The sequence below is a fragment of the Lagopus leucura genome, unplaced genomic scaffold, assembly GCF_019238085.1.
Source record: "Lagopus leucura isolate 7727_CA_CO unplaced genomic scaffold, USGS_WTPT01 Super-Scaffold_100159, whole genome shotgun sequence".
Taxonomy (NCBI): Eukaryota; Metazoa; Chordata; class Aves; order Galliformes; family Phasianidae; genus Lagopus; species Lagopus leucura.
In genome coordinates, this window is record NW_024962335.1 from 18,756,829 (window position 1) to 18,784,111 (window position 27,283).

The 27,283-nt window shown below is 43.3% G+C and overlaps 1 protein-coding gene across 1 annotated transcript; it reads right to left on the reverse strand.

Annotated features, from left to right (window-relative positions):
- Positions 1 to 4,620: 4,620 nt before the first annotated feature.
- MKRN1 (makorin ring finger protein 1) lies at positions 4,621 to 26,267 on the reverse strand. Its single transcript, XM_042889637.1, has 8 exons — positions 26,167 to 26,267; positions 19,665 to 19,793; positions 14,792 to 15,030; positions 8,759 to 8,985; positions 8,061 to 8,275; positions 7,217 to 7,327; positions 6,652 to 6,766; positions 4,621 to 6,250 (listed from the first exon to the last, which is right to left on the reverse strand). Exons 2-8 carry the CDS (start codon positions 19,784 to 19,786, stop codon positions 6,038 to 6,040), a joined length of 1,242 nt encoding a protein of 413 aa, XP_042745571.1. The 5' UTR covers positions 19,787 to 19,793; positions 26,167 to 26,267; the 3' UTR covers positions 4,621 to 6,037.
- Between the last annotated feature and the right edge of the window lie 1,016 nt (positions 26,268 to 27,283).

Consider the following 27,283-nt stretch of genomic DNA (forward strand, 5'->3'; position numbering starts at 1 on the left):
CTTCCAAGGCCACAATAGCTTCCATTAATGCTGGGGTGAAAGGACTACTTTGTTTTGCTAAGCCTGCCTTGCTTTTGATGTACTGATTTTAATCAAAAGCTGACTGTTAGTTGGTGTGAAAATGCAATGGTAGAGTGTGCCTGGAGACTTTCAGAGGCATGTGAAAGAAGGGATTCGAGTCTATGTAAAACAGCAACAAGGAGTATGGTTTAATAATGCAACCTCACCTCAGAGCAGTGAAGGGGTGGGTGTTGAGCATACAAGCACGTGTGCTATTGCCTGGGAGATGTCATCAACATCTTGGTAAGCAGTGGAAGATTTTGTCTCTGCCCTCCAAAGTGCAAGCAGTGCTACTGGAGGGCTCAATTCTATGCACAGGAACTGAAAGTGGGGAGGGGGGGTTTGTTAACTTTTTCAGTAGATATGAACAGTGGAGGAGAAAGGGGGGAAGAAATAATATACAGGAGAAGCCTTCAGATGACACAGTCCACGTGTACTGAAGTGTATCACTGAAGCTGTTAACGTTTAAGCTGTGAACTAGAAATCGTACTCTGTAATGATTAAAATACAGTCTGGGTTATATGGAAAGAAGCCCTGGGAGGGTTGGCAAGCTGCCACTTCACAAGATGGCACTTTACCTATGATGTTTCACAAGTTCCTGAAAAGTGGGGAAAAAGATGTAGCAAATCCTTCTGGAAAAGCTTGTCTGAAAAGCACAAAATAGAGTAAATCATTGCTTTAGTCTTAGCGTAATTTCATTATTATGGCTTGCTCTGGCCAGGTTCTTTGCTAGTGCACACCAACAACAGTGGTAGCTGCCTGTAAACAGAGCAGAATGCCGCACAGCTCAGGCTTGCAGTTGAGCTGTTGTGCTTTATTCTGCACTGTTCCCTTTCATTTGATGGATGTAATGTTCCCTCTGTCTTTTTTTTTTTTTTCAAGAGTCTGGTCTCAAATACTTCCCCTGCCATTCACCCTTGTGCAACTCAAAAGAGTGTGTGCTCTCCTTTGGTTGCTTCTGCCTGGTGCCTTTCAGAAGCCCTCTAAGCACAAAGGTTCCCCTGGGGTCACTTCTCATTCATTCACAGAAGGAGCTTAGAGTGAGCTGCAGCAGTTCCTGGGTTTTTCAGAGTGTAGATTAATAGATTAATTTATGATGTAGTTAGTACCTGACATGAAGAAAACTATTAAGTCTGTTAACAAGCTTTATTGTGTTGTTCTACAGTGTATGATAGCAACCACCAGATTTGTAACTTTCATCAGTGCCTTTCTCCATCACAGCAAATGGAAGTGTGCAGCTGCTGCCCATGCAAGTTAACCAAGAAACAGGTTAACTGCTGCAGAACCTTATGTTAGCATTTTTGCTCCTCCAGCATCATACACAGATCCAGCATAGCTCCTGATGGCATCATTAGCATGCTTGTAGAAAGGCAGCTCTTCTATAAATGTTGTTTACAATACTATGCTACCAATTACTACTGTCCCACAGTTGTAAGAGCTGTGCATCCAGCTGGAGGAGATGCTCGTTTGTTTTTACCTACCTGGAAGAAGTATTCAAACCTTAGCTGTCTGAATTTGCTGCTGTGCATTCTTTGCACTGATACCCACACCCATGTCACATGAAACAGAGGCAGCGCCTCCCCACGTGGCAGGGCAAAGAACTGAAAGAATTCTGGAATGGGGCACGCACTGAAGCCCCTTAGAAGCTGACTGGCTTAAAAATAAGCATAATTACAACCCAGTGATGTGGAAGGCATGTGGCACTGCTTATGTGGTCACAGTTTTCTACATACATAAGGTACAGGTTCTTTATAGCAAAAGCTGAGGTTCTTACCTAATAATTCCAGTTAAGTACAGGTGGAAAGGAGACCAAGAAGGCACATCTCAGGCTCACATCTGGTACAGAGCTCTGTTCTGGAGCCTCCTTTCAGGAAGCAGATGCATGCCGGTGCTTTGGGACAGAACCAAATCTATCTCCTTTTCCCAGTAGGCAAGTGTTCCAACCATAGCTGCTCCTCCCCAGCTCTCATATATGGAGGAAGGCTGCTAATGAAGTTGAAGTCTACATATGCAAAACATTCAACTCAAGGCAGAGGGAGTTTTAGTACTCAACACCCTTCCTACCAAGTCCTGGAGCCATTTTCCAACACCTCTCTCAAGCGCAAGGACCACAACCACAACAGACAATGCTAGGATATACGAGTTGCTTTATTCAGAGCGAGAACCTCTTTCACTGAGAATTACATCAACTTTTAATAGGGAATTGCACACTTGAGCGTTTCACTGTTAGCTTGAGACAGTTAGATCCTTTAAAGTCATTTACTGCACTTACAAGAAATTTGAAAACCAGCCTCAGCTTAGCTGCCCACAAAGGCTTTGTCTATGTGATCACATTAAGCTGCTGGCAAGGAGGCGTGGACAGCAGCTGGGCTGCCAGTGACAAATAGCATATCCAAGGGTAACAGCAACAAGTTATGGCAACATGTGAGGGGCAGAAATTGAATATACTTGCAACTCTTATTTCCTTGATAAAAGCTGTATCCATAAACATTAGTGCTTGTTAGTTATCACTGCCAAGTCTGGCTAGATTTGCTCACCAGACGTAAGGCTTACCTCAATTGCACACGTACACAGAGTTAAATGATGCCTCTAATTCTACAGCTGACTTAAGTTGCCTCTGTAGCTCCTTTGTTGCTATCTGATTCATACAGCACAGTCCTGTATTCTATCTGAGTCCCAAGAACTGTGTGGATTCCCTCCCTTTAGGCTGCTGCAGCATTAATAACGCCATGTAGGCAAGTTCCACTCCAAACAGGAGACACTCTGTACCTCAAGTCACGCTCCAAACAGAAATTCATGTCGTGCCTTCCGTAACAGGAAAGAGTTAGTATGCATTCCCTTAAATGAACCAGGCCTCCCAGCAGCAAGATTACAATACGCATTGTTGCAAGCAGGAAAGAGCAGCACTTAAAAGGACTGTAAAGAAGTAGAGGCTCTGAGGCAGCAGTGAAGCTGTTAAGAAGTGCCATTTGCTTTTACAATTGCCATCAGACCAACTGGAACATGCAAACACTTATTTCACAGTTACCACACAATGCAAAATTTCAAACGAAATCAGAAGTATATTTTGCTGCACAGGGACTGAAGCCAAGGCACTTCAAATGACAGCATGCAACTTTTTCTCCCCCTGAATATTTTGGTTTTGAAATCAAGATTTTGTATAAAGACTCCACAAATTTCCATCAACCTTTTTCATCTCAACACTGCCATGAATATTCTCATTGTCCTCTCAGTCTATTCAGTTTCTGTATCTTGGGAACTTACTATGTTTACTTACATACTTACTATGTACTACGTTTTCTTTTTGAGCTTTACTGTCCTTGTTTTCACATTAAAGGTTGATCTTCATCCTCATGAATTTATTTGTTCTTAAGAAGAAAACCACAGCAGCCTACCAACATTCTTCACTCACTCCAAAGGCCCCACACCTTTCAGTCATTCCCCTTGACAGGGAATTATAGCACAACAGCACACTTCAGAACAGGCCTACCAGCAGCTGGATTCACACAGGAAGAAACACACAGTGCTGCTCAAAGTAAACACACACAGCTCCTCTACTTGCAGAACAAGAACCAGCAGCACTCTTCAAAGCAAGGGAGCAACCAAACACCTTGCCACGATGAGCTGGACTACACCAGTCACAAGTGGACAGAGCCACCTCCTCATTAAATCACTCATTCAAGTATTCCCAACTTGCCTGAAATCATACACAAGCAAGGTTTAGAAGCAGCAACACCTAGCACTGTGCAGCAAAAGCACCCAAACCAAAAGGAGAGCGTGCTACATCTGACCCTTTGGGAAGGAAAACGATCCACATGCTTGTGTCCATTACCATTCTCCATCCTCATGGGTCCCATCTTCATTACACTTTAAACACAGCTCTCCAGTAAGAAGCTGGCAACCTACCTTTCACTGTGTGGAAGCCTTGTTCTACTCCACAGCCCTAATTTTTTCCTGGTTCTTCCTACCTCCATTTCATTTACATCTGCATTTCTCCCCCTGCTGCTTGCCTCTGGAAGAAGAAGATCTGACAATGATTTCAGACTGCTCGGCTCATCTTTTCTCATATTTCTGAGCAAGGCAAAATATGCTTCTAGTAGTTAACTTCCATCTTTATGCATTTTTGTAGAAGAATGCTTCTTCCTGAACACCCACAGGTTTAAATAAGCATGTGGATTCCCAGAAAGCAGCCTGTAGCAATGCTTAAACTTGCTGTCCAGGAAGCATTACAACAAGAAACTTAATAGAAAACACACTCCAGTTGACTTTTGTTGAGGACAACAGAAACAGCACCATAGCATGGGAATCATTTCTGAGGAAGCCACTTCTGTTCCCAGCAACACCTGCAAATGTTCCTTCAGCAGCTCAATTGTCTCAGCTGTCCATTCAGAATGTGTTCACAAAATCTTCATTGGAAAAGTTAGAAGAAAGTTAGAACTTCCTTTTAGCACGACACAATTCTGCAGGAGCTAAGCAACAAATGCTTTTGTACAAACCAAACACCCTCTCCCCACCCCCCCACTTTCCTGAAATAAAAAATACAGAGGCTTCAAACGTAAAAGAACAGACAGACCTCACTTGATTTTTTTGGGGTTTTTGTTTTTTTCATTTTTTTGTATTTTTTTATTTGGGAAAAGTGCTTCTTACAAAAGGCAGCTGCAAAACATTACATTATAGACCTCAGAACAATTTCTCATTCCAATTAAAAGTGAAAGGAGAGGCAGTCTAGGGGACAAGAGCAGCAGGAAAACAGATCACGGGGCATCCACAAGTCAATAATAAAAAAACAACAGCAATAATGTAATGCAAGGTTAAAATTCCTGTACGGGAGCTTTGGTGGCAATGTAATTTCTCAATGCAAATTACAGCCAGAAACTGCATGACCGACTTCCTAAGCGCTAACTCACGTAAGCTGAACAGCTTGACCAGGCAACCTGCCCCACTCAGAGGCCGAAAGGCACACGGCCCTTGAACCAGCTGAGAGGCACAGAGATTTCCTAGCAAAGCTCGCGGCTTACGTGGTCACACCAAGTTCTAAAACTTAAAGAGCAATGCAGCTAAAGGGGCCTCTCGTGTTCCTCTGACCCCACTCAGCTAACCGGACTTCTGCTCCTGGACCACCCTAACGAAACACATGAAAGAGAGCTGGTGTATCAGGGAGTTGCACATGACAGATCGTTGCCACAGACTGAGCTGAGACCACTAAACCAGTTTCATGTCCAATTGGAGGCTAGACTTCATGCACCAAGAGGGGATGAAAGGTGGCCTTGTTACTTAACTTACACAGAGTCTCCCCAGCCTCGAGGTCCAACTCTACGTTTATCTGTATATACACATAGAAAGTTCTCCTTTCACTAAGACATTATCCTTTCATGCTAGACACAGTAAAATCTGGAACATTCACACCTGGTTCTGGTTACACAGTAGTAATAGTAATGTGCAAGTAAACAAGAGTCCAAAATCACAAATGAAGATGTGTACATGAGGGGGCTGGAACGGAGCTGATGTCAGAAAAGGATTATTTGTATCTGGCCTGACGTCAGAAATATTGATACAGAGACAGAAAAGAGGCCATCAGCCAATTTACATCCCCACTGCATGGCCACCGCTCATTTTTGTATCTGGGCTCTTCAAAATGAGTGTGGAAGTCCTGTAAACACTTTAACCCTGGAACTGGGTGAGCTCTGTTGGGTACATAGATGAAGCAACAAACCTAAGCTAACTGTTTGACAGTTAAATTCATTTTTACAAAAACTAAGATTTTAAAGATTTCTTGTTATTTGTTTAAACAGAGGAGAAACAACACTCTTGGGGCGGGAGGGGACAGGAGAAGACAGACCCTGGGTAAAAGTTATTACAACAGCACCTGGAATTGATAGGCCTGCCTAGGAGAAACACAGGCACTGCCACAACACCACAGGTAAGTAATAGCTACTGCCTGAAGCCAAGACGACAGTCCACACTCCACTGTCAGGTGCTATAGATCCAGGTCATAATAATCTTCCAGCTCATCATGAAACAAGTCCCACTCGTCCTCGGAATCCGTTAGCTCATCATCACCTCCTGCTGCCAACAGCATGAGCAACATCTCACCGAGCTCAAAGGTCACCACTTCGTCCTCATCGGTCTCAAATGGGTCACCGTTCTCTCGCTCCTCAATGAACTCCCAGAACCGATTCCTCCGCTGGGCCTGCAAGCAGAACACAAGCAGTTACCCAAGTGATCAAGTGTGCAAGGAAAGGGCCTTCCCACAAGCCAACAAAGGTTAGCTCCCATGTACTTTCTGTGTTTCTCCTTCAGGGAGATACTGACTCCCAGTAGAACCTACCGTCACACTCTTATTCATGCTGCCCAACATTTTACCTCAGTATGTTGGTATGAAAGTTTGAAAAATTCATTCCTTCCATCTTAGCTCCCATCACTTACAAAATTTAGACCGCCCTCTCTTTCAAATTCACTACAATACAGAACTGTCAGAAGTTAGAAAATACAAAGTGCCCCTATCCTCAGTGCAGCACGTTCCTCTTGTGCATTTCCTGCACAAAAGGGACAAAAGCCAGCACTGACCCTAGATCTATTTGCTGTACGCACTTTGGGTCTCTGCGGCTCCTCTTGACGGCCATCAGGATACGCATGTTTGTAAAAGCAGTTCCCTCCAAATGGACAGCTCCCACGGCCTTCATCAAAATACCTGCATGGCTTGTTGCTGGAAAGGAAAATATCACAACTCTTATTCACAGCACACCCAACTAGACTTCAGAATTGCATTTACCTACAGACCAAAAAGATCCCAAGCACCATTTGGAGATGGTCAGTACAATGCCTGTGCAAAAAAGTGGTGCATTACGTAGCGTTCACACCCAAGGTGTGTGTGGGCTGAGGCATGCATAGGGGCACTGATGGCTTCCACAGCACAAGCTTGTATTATTTAACAACGAGACCACCCCTGTTCAGAGTGCTAAGGGAAAGACTGAGGTCAAAGCACATAGGAGCAGCTTAGTGACTGTGTGGCTGCATGCATCTGTGGGTGGAAAGGTAAGGAAGTACATCACACATTGGACTGGAAAGGGAAAGGCTATGCACTGATACCCTTCTTCTCCAGGTGTGCATTACTTCTCCAGCCTCACAGCTTGAGAAGAAGCTGCAGTGCTCATACCTCATTGCCTCCTTGTACTTCTGAATGAGTTTCTGCTTCTCTTCCTTCTCCTCCACCCAGTACTCACTTGGAATGACAAAGTTAGATGTGATCCGACACTCTGGGCAGGACCTGGGGAATGAACAGACCTTGCTGCAAGACTCTGCATTACAGGGCGCTCTCACCTATGTAACAAGTCATGGCACACATCCACCTTAAAAGACATTTTGAACATACTGCTATATGTGCTTTTCAATCTATATTCTGTCTTAAATACAAAGAAAATCTAAGCTCAATGACTTCAAGAACTTAATGTTAATAGTAGCTGGCCGTATCAAACCCTAAGGTTGTATCAAACCTTAAAAAAACACTTAACACAGACTCCTTTCTCTTTAGAATTAAATAAATTTATTTTTGTTTGATTTCTATATATATTTGACTGGATTTCCTTTTTTTTTTTTTAAAGAACAGCCTTTAAATGGAGAAATGGTTTGCCAACTGATTAACGCACTAGGGCAGCAAAGAACTAAGCAGCATACATTCTGAACTGGTTAATCTGTTATCAGATTTCTGGCTGGGTGTCCAAGACATAAACAGCAACCATCAGATAACAAGCTAACTAAATAAGTGAAAGGCTTACTTCTACCATGAAGTGAGTTTTGCAAACTTAATGCGCATTAACTAGATCAGGGTGTAAACATCATCCCTAACAATTATTTTGCTTCCAAACTGAAGTTAGTATGCATTAAATGAAGTCTCTTTATGGGGGAGGGGGGCAGGAAGGGAGTGGAGGGGAAGTCTGTTGCAAGTTGTCACAAGTTACTAAGTTCTTACAAAGCACAATCAAAATGGGAAAGTGTCTCACTTTATAATCTTGCTCTCAAATTGTTTAGCACTCCTCCACTTGCGGATGCACTTGAGACAGTAAGTGTGGTTGCAGTTGGAGAGGATCCCAAAGCGGCGCTCACTAGGATTAGCTTTTTCATACACCACCTCCATGCATATCCCGCACACCATGTCTTTACTACGCTGGACAGCAAATGAAAGCTCCATGTCCTTCTCGTGAGCTTCAATGCAAGACTGGAAAGGAAAGAGAAAACAACTGCAGACACGACTGGTCACCTGGGGAAATCCAAACAGGTTTTTAAGCTCAGTTTCACTCTATTATTTTACATAAGGAATGGAAAACGATTAAGCTGCAGAGTCTTCATCCTCAAAGAGCCTTGCTTAGACAGTGGGAAACAAGCAATTCAGAGTTCAAATTCCTTTCTTCAGACATTGCTTTAAACATCAGACAGGCAATCTGGAAGACCATCCAGTTTTACTAGGCTAAGAACAAAGCTTTAGTATCTTCACACACACTGCTCTCCCAGCACAGATAAGGAAGCGCAGCTGCTTCTGAATACAGCTCTGACAGGAAACAGTCCTTTTTACAACAGGAATTTCATTCACTGCCCAACCCTGCATGCACCTTCAAATAAAAGGGAATGAAGGACAAGTGACTTCAGGGAGCTAGGAAGCAATAACTTCAAGCTGTTTAACACCAGACAGCTGTCTGCTCACCTTTATGTGCTGGGATCTCTGCGCAGCATCAATTGGATGCAAGACCTGCAGTCCGCACATATCACAGACGTCCCCATGGATATACACGCAGTTTTCTCCATAACGACACTCTCCCACTGCAGCGTAGGGGCACAGCTCCTTCTTCATCTCCACGTCTGCTTCCTGCTTTTCATACTCTTCCTCAATCACCATTTCCTCCAAGGGTACTTCAGTGCAGGAAGGGGCAGCTGGGTACAAAATTAAGGAGGAAGAAAGGAGATTTCATGAAAAAAAGTTTTAAAAAACCCTTCGGGTGACCCTGCTCAAGTCATTCAAATGGATTATAAGAAAAGTAAGACTCACTTCAGTCCAAGTTCCATGTACCCTCAATTTGAACTAAGTTATTTTCTGACTCAAGAAAGCAAGATTGATTTCTAGTGTAACTCGTTCATCATTCAATTCAGACAAGACTAAAGCTATAAAGGCCTCAACGGTCAGAGCAAAATCCATTTACAGGTTCAGTCTGCACTAGAAAGTCTCAGTAACTACATTTTTGTGCTGACTACAGTTCAGCAACAAGTAAGGTTAAAAATCTCTCACTGCTTTGAGAATCAGTTCCACTCCAGCTAGAAACGACTCTCAATTTTTCCCCATAATTACATTGCTGAAGCAATAGAGGTGTATCCAGCACAAAGAAGTGCCAGTACAGGGACACCACACCAGCAGTTTCTCAAATGCAGGTTGATCAGTGTGTTGTTGACACTTCCATGTGGCTCCAAGTCTATTCTAGACACTTGCAAAAAAAATAAATAAAACCCATCCAAAACAGACATCCAATCTGCCCTTATCGAGAGAGCAATCCTAGCGGTAGGAAAATCTGTCATTTTCAGGCTATTCTCACTTCATTCTAGACTAGTTATCAGTTTTGCAAAAAGAAATCCCACTGAAAAAATACCCCCACCTAATCCTAAATTGAACTGAAATCTGTTCAGCTTCTCTTTCCTGCACAGATAGGCTCTGTTTAAGACTTCTGTTTCTCCCACAAACGCGCTCATCTGTGCCACCATGAGCCAAACAGCCTTTTGAGGCTGCGATATCAAGCAGGATTATGTTACAAGACAAAAGCAGACAGCTGGAAGATGCACTAAATGTGGAAGAATGACAAAGCAGTGCTACATCCAGAACATGCACAAGGAAGAAGAGCAACTGGATTTCATCTACATAACCAGTAGCTGACAGAGGAGTGAGAAGTCATCTGTGCCATAAGAAGGTGGAGCTTTATAAATCCTCTGACCACTAGGTTTGGAGAAGCAAGAAAATACAACTAAAAGGGCACTTGGAACAGTAAAAGAAAAGACTTTCTCAAAAAAGAATCAGGGGCCACACACTCAGTTTTTATTCCCACGAAGCAAAGATGCGCAGCAAGCATCCAACAGCCCAATGGCCTTTAGAGATACAAAGAAAAAGCACGTGCTAGAAAGCTCAGTTTCAGGGGAGAAGGCAAGTATGAAAAAATTAAGAGCAGGAGAAGAGGAGCACTCAAAAGCTCAAGTCTGCTTCCTTTTGGTTCCCACTTAAGAACAACCATCTGACTTCAGAGGTTACTCACACTGCTCTCAGATACTTTTCAAAAGCAACTAATTGATTAAGGAACAAGCCAACCACTAACCTGCTGATTTTCAGAGGTTCCCAAACAAAAAAGAACTAAACCTTCATTACCTCCTCTTCCCTAGGAGTTCTAGTTGCTGTTCTCTGGTGCTAACTCAAGTATCCATTTACTTAGACCTACTTAGTGTTCCATCCAGCTGAACACAACAGGAAAATTCTCCAGCCCCTTTTTCTGGAGCTTAAGAACCATGGTCTCCTCAAACAGCAGCAACAAAAAAAGAATCACAAGTACCAGACTGTTTCCATTCCCCTGGTTGTCATTTTTGCCAGATTTTTTATTATTATTATTTTTAACTTTGTGAGGAGGGAGAGTTTAATAGATCACAGGATGCACAGATGGAAGTCTGCTAAGCAGATAAATGCAGCTGAGTTTCAAAGGAATCTATTGATACAGCGCCTCTTTGAAATGGGGCTGGCAAGATTATCTTTTGCTCAAGGCAATCCTATATCCCTGGAAAATGTATACTTTGAAGCAGAGGCACGCTTGAAGCTTTTCTTAATGGAGAAAGTTTCCAGAGTCACCTGTACTCCTCTGAAGGATATCCTTTATAAAACCTTTCTTTGATAAAGTTTTGACAAAGAGCTGCTTAGCTGAGGCTCTTTTGAGAATAAAGGTTCTGAAGTCTTATTTCCCAAAGACTGACTTACAATCCCATTCACTTTCTATGCTGGGCCACAAAAGAGAGAGAAGAGCTTCAAATCTTGGCAAAAACGAGTATACTGAATTATTTAAACAACAACAAAGAATGCAACATCACCAAAGACTAAAAACAACAACACTCAGTGTAGCTAGTAAATTCTAGCTAAGTCCATGCTACCATCCTTGTGTCCAAAGCACAACCTGTTCTTGTCATCTAGAGGTCAAGACATTAAGATACAGCTCTGTGAATGTCAGTCTTTAATAACAACTTCAGGCACTTTTACAGTATGATAGTACAGGAGGGGGAAAACACACTGAAACTGATCTAATTTTTCAGTCTGTCTTCCATGCTATTCCAGCACTTCCTCTCAGCTAGAGCTATATTTCTATGAAATAAAAATCTGAACAATCTGAAGCCCTACACGTGTAACTCTTGAACCTACTGCTCTGTTTTGCTCCAACTCCGAAATTCCAGTTGGGAAAACTCAGTCACTGCCTCAGCAGTTCCACTTCCAACACTCCACAGAGTAACACTTATTCTCTATGATTCTGCCCACTGTTTTCAAAGCCATTCTTCAGTAGGTTAGATCCCAGAAAGCAATCTTCCCATTCTCCATTTGACTTGCAAGGGACCTGCAAAATCATCTAGTTTTATTTCACAGTCAACATGAGTGACTAAATCATTCTAGGGACTAAATCAGACTATGGTACAAAGGTAATATAGCATCTCATGGACTTGCATGCAACCTACTTCCAACACTCAAGCCAGTTTCAAAACTCAGAGCAATACTACACACAAATCTCACTTCAGTACTTCAGCACGTAACGGAGTGCGCTTCTGAAAACAGCCTTCCTACAAACAACTCCTACTTTTCACAGTTTGGCTCTCATTACACAGCAATCTCAAAATATGAACCAGATAAGTTTTGGACCAAACTGAATAATGTTAAAAGCACATCCGATGCTTGAGCTGCAAAGAGATCTTCAGCCCACAGAAGCAGACCACAGCTAAGCCAGAACGAAAACCAAGCCAAGAAGCAGCTGCACTGAAGAGTGCAATGTTGCTACCTCTGCCAGCAGTTTCATTCAACAGATCCACTTGTTGCAAGTTTTAGAAGAACTCTCTAATCATGCAGCTTTTTAGAGCCCAAATGTATGGAAAATAATGAGGTTACTAAGCTCCTATTAAAGTGCATGATAACAGAATTTATGAGCCGAGGAATATATCTCAAGTTCTGAAAAACTCAATTAAGGCATTAAGATATTATCTACTCTGTCAAGATGAAGCTGTGCCCACAAAGTAAGCAGTAGTTACTTTCAAGAGCTTGCATTCTCCAGCTTCAATCTACATCACATTCAAATGCTCAGCTCTTAGTAGGATTACTCCGATTACTTTTGTTTCCCTTAACAGGGCATACAGAACAAAAGCACTCTAGTCTACTTAAATCCAACCCAGATAGTTTAACAAAGTATTTTCCACACAACATTTTCCAGTCTTCAATGTATAAAGTAGGACAGGTATACATTCGATTAGAATATTCTATTAGAAGATATTTTCAATGAAACGAAGACACTCCTTCCTGCTGGCAGGTCCACCATTTACAAGGAAAAACCTAAGTTTCTCTACAATGAAAGACAGCAAGTATGTCCTCGTTCTGCAGGAATTCAATAAACTGAATCTGAATTGGAAAAGAATTGTTTCAAAGTGTGTGTTGCTTGCCTCAGAAAATAAGGAAAACCAAGAATTCAGCCTGACTACCAGTATTACACTTCAAACACCAATGAGACTTCTGAACGTAAGCGCTTCCAGACAATCCTTAAACTTACAGTATCATTATTTAAGTAAGCTATTAAGCCTTAGGACAGCTACAGAGCAGAATCTTCCATTCTTTAGTGACACTGCTCAAAAACTCTAACTTGTGGTATTAAAGGGTAAACTCACCTCCTAATCAGCCCTTGTGGATAGCCCTCCCTGGAGGCGCTCAGGGCCAGGCTGGATGAAGCCCTGGGCAGCACAAGCTGCTGGGTGGCAGCACTGTCACAGCAGAAGGCTGGGACTGGGTGAGAGTTAAGGACCCTTCCAACCCAAACCATTCTATGCTTCTCTGTAGGAGCAGATACCTCTCAAAACCCAAACATACTCCAGCAATTAATATGAAACTTAACAAGAGCATCTTCAACTTTTTTTTTTTTCTTTGACATTTTCAGATTAAAATCTTCAGCCCCATACTTGTCCAGACCACTTTCCTGAAAATCCCAGGAAGATATACATAGAAAAATTCTTTTCTGTATATCTTAACTTGATGCAAATCCTTCAGACTTCCAAAATTCTAGAGAAAAGATCTATCTATGCCCTAATAAAGCTTTAGTTAGGAAAAACTGTTGCAAGTTTTTGTTGCCTCAAGTCCTAAAGATACTGAAGTAATCCAGTGCAGACCAGTTAATTATCTTCAATTCACACATTTACTTACACGTTGGAACAATTACTAACAAGTACATCCATCTGGTAGCCCAGAAGGCAAAGTGCATTTCAAGGTGCGCTCATAACCAGCCAGCCAAAAGAAAAGGCAGTCTCCCACCGCATTCACCGTTGGTGCAGCATCACCTCAAGTACTGAGTGCAGTTTGAGACTCCACAATATAAAAGGGATGTTAAGATACTTGAATGCATCCAGGGGAGGGCACCAAAGCTAGTGAAAGGCCTGGAAGGCATGTTCTACGAGGAGACGCTGAGCACACTCTGGTTAGCCCTGAAGTGGTCAGGTAGCTGGACTAGATTCTTGTAGGCCCCTTCCAGTTGAACTATCATCTTTTATTCTCATAGCAGCGGGAAAGAGCAACACTATTCAGTGCTGCTTACATCTCTGCCATTTTACTGCCTTCAGTTACTCCAGAACATCTGGCAGCAGTAGCAGCAGAACAAACATGGAAATGTGGTGCACCTGAACCTCAAAAATTGAGCATCTGAAGAATTGTCACTATTTTCTTTGCTGAGCTCACTGACAAGATACAACGCTTAGTCCCAAATCAGAATCATTTGCATTAACAAAATGTCCTGTCTAATAGTAAAAGACAAATATTGCTAAATAGTATAATCTGAGCATTATGTAACAAACTTCAAATTATTCTGGGCATAAAAATATCAGTTTTTGATTCAATCATTATTAGATCATTCATGGCTATACATCTTCAGTTTTAGAAAGCCCGATACTAGAAGTTAGACTAAATGCATGCACACTCTATTTGGTATCTTTGTGCTACCTTTCTGCGAGGAAAGTAAATGAGAGGTGTGGCATACTTAAACTGTCTGGTCCCATACAGTAAGCTTTTCCAATTTCATTCTCCTTATGAGCCATCACAGTACCATAAAATCAAGTCTCAGAAAAGTAACTAGAGTAAATGATCTTCAGTTTCTGGTCTGAATTGCTATGGGACTCATGAAAGCAAATACTTGGTCAGAAGTCATTCTACAGGAATCAACACCTCCTCTAGACATCTTTCACAGTACTCAGAGACTTTGCATATATACCTGGTTTTAGAACACCATTACAGCAGTAAGAAGGGATTTGAAATGATCCTACTATTCACACAGAAAAAAATCAAGTAGAACTTAAGAACAGAACAGTTGAAGTGATTTATAAATACGATCAGCTGTACTCAGCTAAATCAGAAGCATTAAAATAAATGCACTATGCAGAAACTGTTGACCCATGACAGAAATTTACCATTATCCCATGATCAGCTTACCACGTCCGCAGTATGGCTGCCCAGGAACAAACTCTACAGCATTCACCCAGTCTTCAGCACCTACTCCAGCAGCTGCCAGATCTATATTTTCATCTTCTATCTCAATAATATCTTCTTCAACAATTTCAGGGAATAATGCGAGGTCTGAGGATACTGAGGGATACATTTTTGCAGCTGGATTCACAGTAGTCTCTTCTTCTTCTTCTTCTTCCTGCATCAGCGGCTTGGTGTGTTCATATCTAACAAATGAAAAAAAAACCGTGTCAACTCCTCACAAGAAAACTCCTCCACAGAGCTGCCTGAAAAACTGGAAGCAAACCAATTTAGATGCTAACACACTATACTGAAGAAAAGGCTTGGAAGAAAATGCTAGATGACTCTTTAAAGAGAAATGCATCCACTTGTACAACATGTCAGCACTGCCTGAGGAACCCAACCCTACTCCATTTGGAAGAAATGGAGTGATGTGTGCAATTTTCACTTAAATTACAAAAAAAATGAACTTCATTTACATCCAAATTCGCTCACATACCTACTACATATGTGCAGTAGTAGTGAATGAAGTGAGTTAATTTAGCCTTGAAGAGACTAAAGACAGATACTGCTGTCTTCAACTATTAAATGAGAAGGCACAGAAAAAGAGTGAGCCGCTCTTCTTAGAGATGCAGTGATAGCTAAAGGCCAGCAAACAAGCTCAAAGTGGGAAACTATTGTAAGTTTACCATGAAATTAGTTAAACACTGAAGGAGATGCCCAGAGAGGCTACATATCTTCTGTTCTTGCAAGTACTCAAAACTTGAGTGGACAGTGTCCCAGACTGTGACCTAAACTGACCCACTTTGCCTCAATCAGATGTTATGTTGGCTTTAGTTAATTATTTTTAAGTCCTTCTTCAATTTACTATGGAAAAAGATGCTCAGAACACATTGATCCCTGCCACCCACAAACAACAGATAAGTGCCATTTCTCTCAGAGATCTGCCTTCCAGCAGCTAGTACACTGAAAGAGAAATAATTCATTTCCCCCCACAGTCTTAGATATCTGCTGACTAATTTCAAGGATGAAAGGAGGGAATTCTTGGAGATTATATACAACCTTTAAGCAACTGTGATTCACTTGCCTTGTGTCAGGTTGAAAACAATTAAGCATTACAGATCCTGCATATGAAAGAAACACGCCCGACCAAATGTCAGCTTTAAAATCTCAATGAAGCTATGAAGCACAAATTAAAAGGCAAGCCTCCAGTCTTCTTCAACAGTGGTTTCCAAAGCAAGGCACACGCACCCCACGCATTACACAAGATAATCCACCAGAATTCAGGACAAAAACGGTAGGGCTTTTTTATACCTAAAATTATAAGAAAGAACTCAAGCTTTTAATATTAAATATACAGAGCAAGGTTGGTGCTCTTACTCAGTTTGCATGCCAAAGGGTCCTCTGTCACACACAGTACACACAAGGTGTCCTGAAGGAAGAGCAGGTGTGCCACAATGTGCAGGGATTTACGGCAGTGCCTTTGCTTGTTTGCTTTCAGTGCATTGATATTGTAATTCACATCTGCCCACTAAACAGAGCTGCAGATTACATTATCCAGTTTTAAGTTAAACTCTCACAAAACAAACGAGAGGTTAAAAAACATTTCTGCAAAGTAATTGTGTATTTAAGAGAATCCTGAGTATGTGAACAAAAACAACGACAGGATGTCAGATCTGATTAGGTTGTAGTTGTTTTTGCCTTTGTAATGTGGTTGAGGAAGAGCTGAGAGTAGAAGAGTGAGTGCTGACAAGAACTGTGGGGGGAGTGCAGGGGAGGGAAAATGGAGGCAATCAAAATAACTCAGAGGAGGATTTGAAACACAGATTCACTATGGTTAATGATCCTTGCCCTCAGCATACGTTATGTCTTGAGATATTAGACAATGGCAGTATGATGTTTCAGAACGTGGAAAATCCGGGTTGAGTTGCAAAGGTTGGTGATAAATGCTGAAAAGCATCTCCAGTGTTTCTCAGATAATAGCAAAAGACAAAAAAGCTACACACAAATTAGAACACTTGTCCTTCCTGATGGCAGAAATAACACCTGGAAAGCAATACAGCAACACATAAAAGTACTCTTTGTCAGCAAATACTGTTGGGAGACAGAACTCTGCAGAAACAAGTACTAGAACAAACTATGTAGCGTTCAAGGTTCATAACAGAGGCAACTGGAAGTACGTTACTAATAATGCTTCAGCTTATGGCACTCCCTAGATTATGCTGCAACAATGAAATACACGAACTACATTTCTGTGAGCCACTAAGGAGATACACTAGAGAAGATGTATTCTCAACAGTAAGTGACTATTAAAAATGATGTCTTACAGGAAAAGCTGGGTGAGTTTAACCACCGAAGGAGCAGCTGCGTTAACTATAATGAACTATTTCCAGTTAAGATTACAGGGATAGCACAAGTGAAATTCATTCGCTGCATCATAAATAAAGATACTGCAGCAAAAAAGCTGGAACCAGAAGTGGACAAAATGCTACCACATCATCAGTATGGTTAACTCAAAACTAAAACATTCCGACAGTGAAATCTTCCAATATTTTGTAACAAGAAGTAGAATGATGATGAAAACCTTCAGTACCACTCAGTGGTTTGCTGGTTATTTCATGTTAAATTGCTTAACAATTCTTGTAGAAGACGAGTTGCACACTTTTCTTTCACAATACTACAAGTGCTGCAAATTTGTTGACCTACTCTGTGATTAGAGGTAGCTGTGACTAGTATGCAACCCTACCCAATAAACATTTTCAAGAAATAAGCACACTTAGTCCCTTCAAATTAGAAATGATGTTTTTGGAGTAAGAGCAAGTGCTTTTTGAAAGAAGCTTGTGCCATGGAGATCACATTTTGTAAGTGGCTGCTGGGAAACACTACCACTGCAAGATGATTTTGTTGTCAAACACAATGTGTGTTACCTGTAAATATTCTTGCATCTGTACATCAAAAAAAATTTGGAAACGGTTTTATAACACATTTAAGAATCTTTTAACAGAAGAGTTTCAGTAGAGCTTAGATTCGTTAAAAACATTGATAACCATTAAGCCCAAGTACCACAGACTGAACTAGGAACCTGACCTTCCAGTTGCCGTATCCAAGTGCTACACTGAGAACTTGGAAAGATAACAAAGCGCACTGAACCACAGCGCTCTCCATAAAACTATGTTTTTAGTGAGGGTAAAAAGTTTTCTGTACAGTTAATAAATAAAACCAGTGTTTTTAAAATATTTTATTCTTTATCTCAATCTAATCTTATGTTGCCCTTATGGCCAAGAAGGCCAATGGTATCCTGGGTGCACTGAGAACAGTGAGGCCAGCCGGTCGAGGGAGATGATCCTCCTCCTCCACTCTTCCCTTCTGAGGCCACATGTGGAGTGCTGTGTCCAGTTCTGGGCTCCCCCATTCTAAAAACACAGGGATCTCCCAGAAGGATTCCAGTGGAGGGCCACAAGGATGGTAAAGGGCCTTGAGCATCTCCCGTATGAAGACAGGCTGAGTAACCTTAGTCTGTTCAGCCTGGGGAAGAGAAGACTGAGAGGCAATCTGATTAATGTTATTAATACCAACAGGGAGGTGGAAGGCAAATGGATGAGGCCACGCTCTTCTCAGTGGTGTGTAGCAGTAGGAAAGCAGTAATGGCCTATAACTTGAAGTTTTGTACTAACATGCAGAAGAAACTCTGCTCCGTCAGGGCATCAGAGCACTCAGGCTGCCCAGAGAGGTGGAATATCTTCACAGGAGACTCCACAAGATCATCTGGACACCCACCTGTGCGTCCTATTGTAGAGTACCTGCTTCATCAGGGGGTTGGACTCACTGATCTTTAGGTTCCTTCCAACCCCTGCAGTTCTGTGATTCATTTTATCCATGTTTTAGAACGTGTGTGATGCAATAGTAAAGTAGTACATCTGTATAATTTATCAGCAAATATACATTCAGTGGGGGTGTGTGCTAGAAAGATTCACTTTTTTATTCCATCTACAAGCAACAAAAGTTTGGAGACCACTGATGTACATGACCATGAATGTAGCACTGGCAGACATACAGAAGGCCAGAGACTAATCCTCCATTATCTTTCTTATACATAGTTACTGAATACTAAACACGTAAGAAAAGCAAACTACAGCTACCACATGAGGTCATGACGCAAATATTTAATCACACATAGGACCTACAACAATACAGTGTTAAGGCCCCTGGTAAGTTGTAATACAGAGAACTTCAGCGACAGAAAAAGATCCCTAAGCCTTTATAAAGCTTTGCTACCCTAGGAAAGCATTATTTTCCTTTGTTCATTCTTTTAGTTTTTCTTCTCTTTTTCAACAGTATAGGTTAATTTATGTCCTCTCAACACAGGGCTTATTTGTACAGGTGTTTTAAAAATCTATATGACTATATTCCAGTTACTTCTTCAAAAGTGACACTTAATTGTCAGAACAGCAATTTCTGAAGAGAGATGCAATACAAAAATCATACCTGTTTTATCATAATTGACCCAATGTTTCTCAGTCATCAATTCGGGTAGTCTGAATGTAGTCCCAGATTTCATTTCATCTACTCATACTATTAACAAAACAAACCACAAGCAAAAACACACCTTGATAACCATTGCTTTTCTGAAGACTGGTTCTCTTCACATCACCTCTTATTGGTTTTCAAAACAAAGTAAACACTACCACTCTTAGTAAGAGAAAGCCATTAGTGAAGTGAACTAATTTCTGTAGAATTATGAAGTTCCAATGCAAGGAAGATTTCTTTTTCTCTTGCCTTTCTCTACTCAGGAACTCTAAGTGAATTTACTCCTACAGCACAGTGAGTAGCATTTCTTTACCTGCAGAGATCTCCGTAAGCACAGCATCCACGCTGATAATACCTGCACACCATGGCAGACTGACTGGTGGACAGGTCATGAGAGTAGCGACAGTTGTCTCCCTCCTTGCAGACTCCATGCATGAAATACCTGTAATACAGGGAATTACTGTGAATTAAGAAGTACTGAAGCTGTAAACACAGTATTTGGAAGACAAGTTGTTTTATAAATCAAGGTATGCTGAATTTAAGACATAGCTAACAGCTCACGGGACCCTGTCCCAGTATAAATGTACAAATGAAGAAGTCTGAAAAAGGACAAAGCCTTTTCTACTCCAATGAACTGTAAAAAACACTCAAAAGTGGTTTTTTCCTCCCATTCTTATAAATGTTAATCTAGAAAGTGTAAGCTTCTTTAAATGCATGGCATTGCAACTACTCAGACTTCGTATGAGAGCCATAACTGAACATATTAAAGAACACTTAACCAATAGAGAAGTAGTACCAAATTCTCTCCCTTAAGAGCTCCTTAACAACAAGAAGCTTACAGAAAGAAGCTCTGGCCCTCAAATATGAAGTAAATTACAATCTCTGAATTAATTTATCAATACTTACCGTACAAGAAAAATTGCCAGGGTTCAGGTTTCACACGAACTCTTAGCTAGCCTATATATACCCTTTTAAGGCCATCCCACTGCTGAAAGGAGTAGCTCTACCTCCCTGCTCCACACTGCTCTGCATGGATGCTGCCACCCACACAGCCAGCAGAACCAGGCCCTCCAAGGAGGTGACCGCACAGCCACCCTGCAGTGCAGCCAGCAGGAAGGACAGCTGGATCATCTTCTGCAGCACCAACTAAGAGGATGGCTCTTCACAGAGCAGCATTTGAAGTCACACTCCTAAACAAAGGGTGTCAAAATCTGGACAAGTACTTAAGACTGCTGTAAGGTAAGAGGTCATAAATCAGAGCAAACAATTCACCAAATTATATAAGCAAAGCTACGTTTGTAGTGCAATACTAGGGAAGTGCTATAACTTGAAGCAAGTCTGAAGAAGACTGACGTGCAAAGCCAGTGGTGTACTCAAGATACTTACTAAGAGCAGGAAAGCTGAAGTGGTTTTATAAGCCACCAGCTGACACTAACTGTCAGGCTGCAATTCTTGCTTTCAAGGTACCATCTGTCTGTACACTGTGGCTACACAGCAAACCTGATCAGAAACGTGATCCTACACAGAAATAAATAATAAAAAGACCAGATGACACTCTGCAGGCTATTCTCTCCAGAGACATCAGCACTCTAGTCAGGTTTGCCAGGTGGCTGCACCAACCACCATGCCAACACACCCCAGGAACCAGGTACTACCCCAGGACTCTCCAGCATTCCTCACCACAAAGAATAATTCATTCCATCCTCTCTCCCCCACAAGCACACAAACACCATCACACACTTGTCCATACACAAACACACCTCAAAGCCAAAATTTAGCAACTCCACAGACCCACGGAAGCAGAACCTAACTGGAACTTCTAGATTCTCTTAAGGAATGAGATTTAGACCAACAAGTCAAAATTAATTCAGGTTAAGTTACCAAAGAACAAGCTAGGAACATTCATCTCCACCCTTTGCTTGTTTCAGCACAGCTCTGCTTCTCCCATGTGTCAGGGCATGCAGATCCACAGCCACCTGCTGACTTAGATCAAGGAGCTGCTCAGATGTAACCTGACATTCCTTCTGCCACCCCTGCGGTTATTTTTAATGCGGTTCAGATCACGGCTCAGACCCGTGCACAACCACCCTGCTACTCCAGCCATAGGGCTGAAATAAGCAACTAAGGGGAAGGCAACAGCTACAGCAAGCACTTTGGCTGAGAAGGACCTGACCAGTGTAACTTACTCTAAATACTGAAGCCTTGGAACGAGGCTCTCCCACTGCTGCTTACTCAGAGGAAATGGAAGTCCGAGGCCCTTTCCAACCCTACATCAAGAGATTCCTCTGTAAGCACAGATCCTCTAGAATTCTGAAACTAGCCACAGTGCATTACATCAAGACAGTATGTTATAAAGGAGAAGGGAAAAAAACCTGAAGCACTCATGAGCTTCATTTAATTTTCATCACTTTCGCACTGCGTTCCCATGCAGCAAGCTGAGCTCAATTCAATGAGATAACTCAAGTGAGGGGAGGGAAAAGATCTCTAAGGATTACACCAACTGCACCTCTTGCCCAAAGGAGGGAAGTTTTGACTTCAACATCACAAAGAAATTAACATTTTCCACGTGAAATTGCTGAATCTGGCTAAAATGTGCTTTGGCCATACTTGAAAACTGGGTATGTTAAAGCACAGAGTGCATTATTTTTGGCTTGGCATGTAAAAATGTGGAAGAACATCTTTACACAAATATAACTGTAACATTACATCCCAGCAATACCAGCCTCTTGTTTCTGGATACAGGACAAAAGGACTCTAAAAACTGAAAAGTGAACAGGCTACCTGCCTCACTCAGTGACATGCAGAAGGACATCCAAACTTTGCTTTCTGTCAAACACACATCCTCTGATCTGAAAAAGTTTAACTGGAGCAGGATAAGTATACAACTGCATTCCCCCTGGGTGCTTTCACACAGCAATGCACTGTCTTTCCTGTTCAGATATAGGAATACAAAGTGGTGAGACTGCACAAGTTGAGACCATGTCCCCACTCAGCTCACTGCAAGACTATGCAAAGCTATGTGGTACCAACATATGGCACAACCCATCCAGGAGGTACCAACTGCAGACAGTGATATTTAAGCACTGCAGAACACTGCTATACTTAATTATGTATCCTTTAACCCAAACAGCAAATCCTGTCTTTCAAGGGGTGCTTAGAAAAGCCAGAGAAATCAGGCTCTGCGCATCCAAAAAGCATCTAATCCATAACCAAAATCTCGTGGGCATTTTTTTGGAAATGCATAGAGAATGCAATCACCCAGGGCCGTGGATGTAGATGCCTTAAAATAGCACCTTTTAAATATTTTGTTTTCCACTGTCAGAAGGATATTACTTCTACTACCTGCCATAAGCTAGAGCAAAAGCACGTGTAATGACTTCATTAAGACTACAACACAGTTTAAAACAAGACAGCTGCATTCTAGAACCTCAGCGTGTACTAGCTGCCTTCAGATCATCTCCTTCATTTGAGCCTTCCATGTGTAATCCTATTAGTGAAATCACTATGCACGATCTCTCCCCACAGCTTTAGAAGGTTGCAAGGAGTTTGCTTTCTCAGGTGTGGCTTGTCCTTTCCTTCAGACCCACTTAACTCTGCTATCAGTCAACCGCATATGTTTATTAAACCACTGGTTTCATTGAGAACGTTACACCCAGCAACAGAGCTGAGTTTCCAACAAGAACAAGAAGCACTGCCGTCGCTGGCAGATGGGAACCTCTGAGGAACAGCCAGCTGCACCCTCTGGCTGCTTCAGGAGTGATAGAGGCTGAGAGGTCTTAACAAGGGAGGCAGCTGAGCAAAGGCCAGGCACGCTGCTCTAGCACAGCACGTATATATTCAGCTATGAGCAGCTGGCAAAGTTCTACAGGAGTCAGCAACCTTATAAAAATGGAAAGACAAGACAGAAGCGGGTCTTAATTGCACTTATCTGCTTGTCCTTTCCTTTCCATAACCTTCTTCAGCAAGAAGGTAGTGGGAGGTGTCTAGAAGAGAGCTGCTAAAAAGGGGCAGTGCTGCAGGTTTTAAAGAGGCTTGTGCACCACAACTCATCACTACTGTTGCACCCAAATTAAGGAGGCCTACCTGTGTGCTTCAGATTCTCTTCTCTGTTTAATATAAAAACAACACAATACCTGATCTGGGTTCTCAGAAACAGAAGCAGTTACACACGCCAGACAACTCTCAAACCACACCATCTAGTTGCTAAAGGGTTTTATTTCTGTGCAGTTACTGAATGCAATCTGTTTACATCAACTTGATGGGCTGAAGTACTGCTGCATGAGAACTGGAAAACTCAATTATCTGGAGCTTAACAGCATTATCTTTGGTTTAAGTGTCAGCTATACCACCACTCACTAAAGTTTCCCGTCTGTCTAAAACAGGAAGGACAGAGACACTTGATAAGGACTACCATTCTTTTTTCTTATTTTAAATCTATCTGTAATGAAAGGATCTGAATATGAAATAAGTCCTCACAACCTACTGAGGAACAAGATGAATTTCGTTTTCACCCCGAGCTCTAAACTAAACCTGCAGAAAAAGCAGAAGGGCAGCAATTGCAAAACCACAAACCTAGGAGAAATCAAAGCCCTTCCTCTCAGCCCCAGTGCCTCTCACTCAAAGACGCCAATCACCCAGCCAAGGGCATCACCCTGACATAACAAGCAGCAAGAACACCCTCTAATTCTACAACTTCCCATTTTGGTAAAACAGCTCTATGCCCTCACCAACCACAAAATGCCAAGTATTCATATTGAAGATACTCCTGTTTATCTGAAGTTTCTCAGGCAGTGTCTGCTGTTACCCATATGATGATCCAGATAAAGTTACAGATGAAAGTAACTCTGCAGCATTACTCAGAACACAAGCTGCTCCAGACAATAGTGAAAAAAAAACCAACAACCAAACCTCGATTCTGAAATGTTACTAACCCGTTCATCTCACAGTTAAATCCTCCAGCTCATTTACAAAGGTAAAACAAGGCTCAAGAGTGTGTTCTCTTAACAAGCTAACAGGAACTCCACTCCACTGAAACTTAGCTTAGAAAAACCGAATTCTTATAACGCAGCCCCAGAAGACCAGGTCCAATCATTAATTTCACTTCAAAGCTTGAGGAAAGCTTTGCTGCCTGCAACTGGAAGGGGCCCACTGAAAACAAACAAACAAAGAAAGGAACAAACAAGCACCGGGGCAGCTAAGAAGATTAGTCAAAAAGAACAATGGAGAGGCTCATTAGGTCGAAAGCTAAGATCTTATTTTTGTTTAAGCTCACATTACTGCACACCAATGTGTTCTCCGATTATCAAGTTTTCCTGAGCGTTTTGAAATAAATATTTATTCGACACACTCACTGGCCGGTACAGGCACAGGTCAGCTCGACTGCTCTGCAGTAACTGTTTGCAATCAAGCGATTCGCTGTGCCTGAGCAAGTACACAAAGCTCATCTACATACTTCCCTTAATTAGCTTTTTAGTCTTCAGAAACATACAGCAAACTCACGCAGAAGGAGCACCGACCTCTGCCCTCGCAACCCACTGGAGAGCTGAGCTAAGCACCATTCCCAGCCATTTCCTCATCTCCGCCCTGTGCTTAACGGCCTTGCAGCAAACATTAACCTGGCTATTCACGTTAAAAGCTCTTTGCACGCAGAGGAGTACTCAGAATTGAGAAATGGTGTTTTCCAGATGAGCACCGTTAACGTGCTTAACTTGAGGCAATGCAAACAATACTCAGGGTTAGCAGGAATGCCTCAGACACCGCAGGGCCCCCGCAGCAGCACAAAGGGATGCAGCGAGCAAGCTGCTGTGAGAGGCAAGCACCGGCTCTCGGGGCCGCCCTTGGCACCAAGGGGAAATGGCGCACAAAAAAAATCTCACGTTAAAATCTAGAGCCTCCTTCCCTTCCCAGAAGGAAAACGTAAAGTATTTTGGATTTGTAAAGTATTTTGATCGGGAACGTGTTATGTTAAATGGAATACAGAGACTAAAAAAAAAAAAAAAAAAAAAAAAAAAAAGGAAATGCTTCTTGAACCTCGGCTTCGATCATCCGTTTGTGTCATAGGAACTCCTCTATTCTCTCTTCGCAAGAACTGCTTTATGCTCCTTTTAGCCTGCAGTCCCAGTTTAAAAATAGTCCCTCTGGCAGCGCTGCAACATGCGGCAAGATCTGCACGCTCATCGCGAAGAGATTTATCGGAAACGCATTCTGCAGGGAAATGCAGATGCAAAATGACGCAGCGCTCTGAGCCATGATGTAAGGCGGGCAGCGGCGCTCCCGGCACTGCGGGGACGGGTCACGGCGAGCCGCGTCCCGAGAAAGGCCTCAGCGACACCCGCGTTATTGAGACATCTAAAGCCCGATTCGAACTCGATGGCCCAGCGCTTCCCCCACAGTCCCTTTCGTGGCGACCGCCGTGACTCAGGAGCCCCGCGGGCCTCCAGGCCAGCGCGGCCCAGTCCCCAAGGGCGAGGCGGGCGCGGGCCGCAGCGCGGGGCCGGCTCCAGAGGGCGGCGCAGGGCCGCGCCGGAAGTACGGGCCCCGGCGGCAACCTCGCTGCCCGCGGGGCCTCCCCGCCCCGGCCTCGCAGCGCGGGCCCTCCAGCGCGCGGTCCCGCGCCGCGCCTCGCCCCCGGCCCCCCCCTTCAGAGGCTTACGGGGCGCTGCAGTGCCTACGTGAGCGAGGAGGGAGGGGCCCGGCGACCCGAGGAACGGCCGCATGGGAGGGGGGGGGGGGGGGGAGGATGGATGGGGAGAACGCGGGGAGATTATGGGGACGAAGGGCCGCCGCCCCCGCCCTCCGCCGCGGGCAGCGCCTACCTGCAAGTGACCTGTTTGGTCCAGCCGCCGCCCGGCCCCAGGGCGAGGGGCGGCACGGCCGCGGGTCCGAAGATGGTACCCGTGGCTCCCGCGGCGGTGCTCGGCCCCAGGACCGCCGCCGCCGCGGCGTCCGCCGTTGTTCCCAGAGCCACCGCCTCAGCCATTACTGTTTATCCCACACACGGCGACAGCACCGGAACTTCCGGGAGCACATCCTTCCGGGCGGGCGGCGGCGGGGCGGGGCGAGGGGAAGGACCGTCCCCCCCCCGCCCGGCGAAGGCTCCGATTGGAGGAACAGGCGCGGGAACGCCCACTCGCTCCAGAACGTTCCCGCCGCGCGGTGCGGTCCTCACCCGCCCACCGTGGGGGAGGGGGAGGTGGTGGCGTGATGGCGGGCTGGGCCGTCTGCTAACAGAATTAATGCTTTGCTGGGCATCTCCTTTATCTCTAGGAGATTGGGAGATTTCTGTTTTTCTTTTTCTTTCCTCGTGTATTTGCTCCTCTGTTGTTCCTGCTGGCAGAGAAAATGACAGCTGCATTGCACGATGCATAGGTTTTTATCTCAACAGACCCTCAGCCTGCAGGTGCTGCCCCTGTGTATTTCAGCAGTATGTTACAATAAAATATAAGTTCTCTCAGGGCTGAAATAAAAATTACAATTCTCCATATGCATTCTATCTATAAAACCTGACCCAATCTTAACTTCATGTTCTAATTATTTACCTTACTTTGGTGAACGTGGTGGTGTGCATTCCCACCTCCCCATCCTCCATTATGTGTCCGTTTTTAACCAAACAAAGTTGAAAACCTTTGGAGGAAGCAGTGCGTGCCATTTGTAGAACAGGAAGAAAACTGGTGAGCTGTTGAAAATTGTACCTTCCTTTTAAATAGCATTCTAATTCTCTTTCTTTCAGACTTTCTTGTCTGTAGTCTACGTGCTCACCAAAAGCCAGATGGGGTACAATTCAGGCAAATATGAATATGCAAGGGTGGCATGAGAGTGGCTGGGGCCTGAGGGTGCAGTTCGCAGCAAACAGCAGGAATTTGCCATGCCAATCTGTATTCCTGGCCTCTCCCGTGTCACCCAGCAACCAGTTTAATATTAACCCTTGCTCCC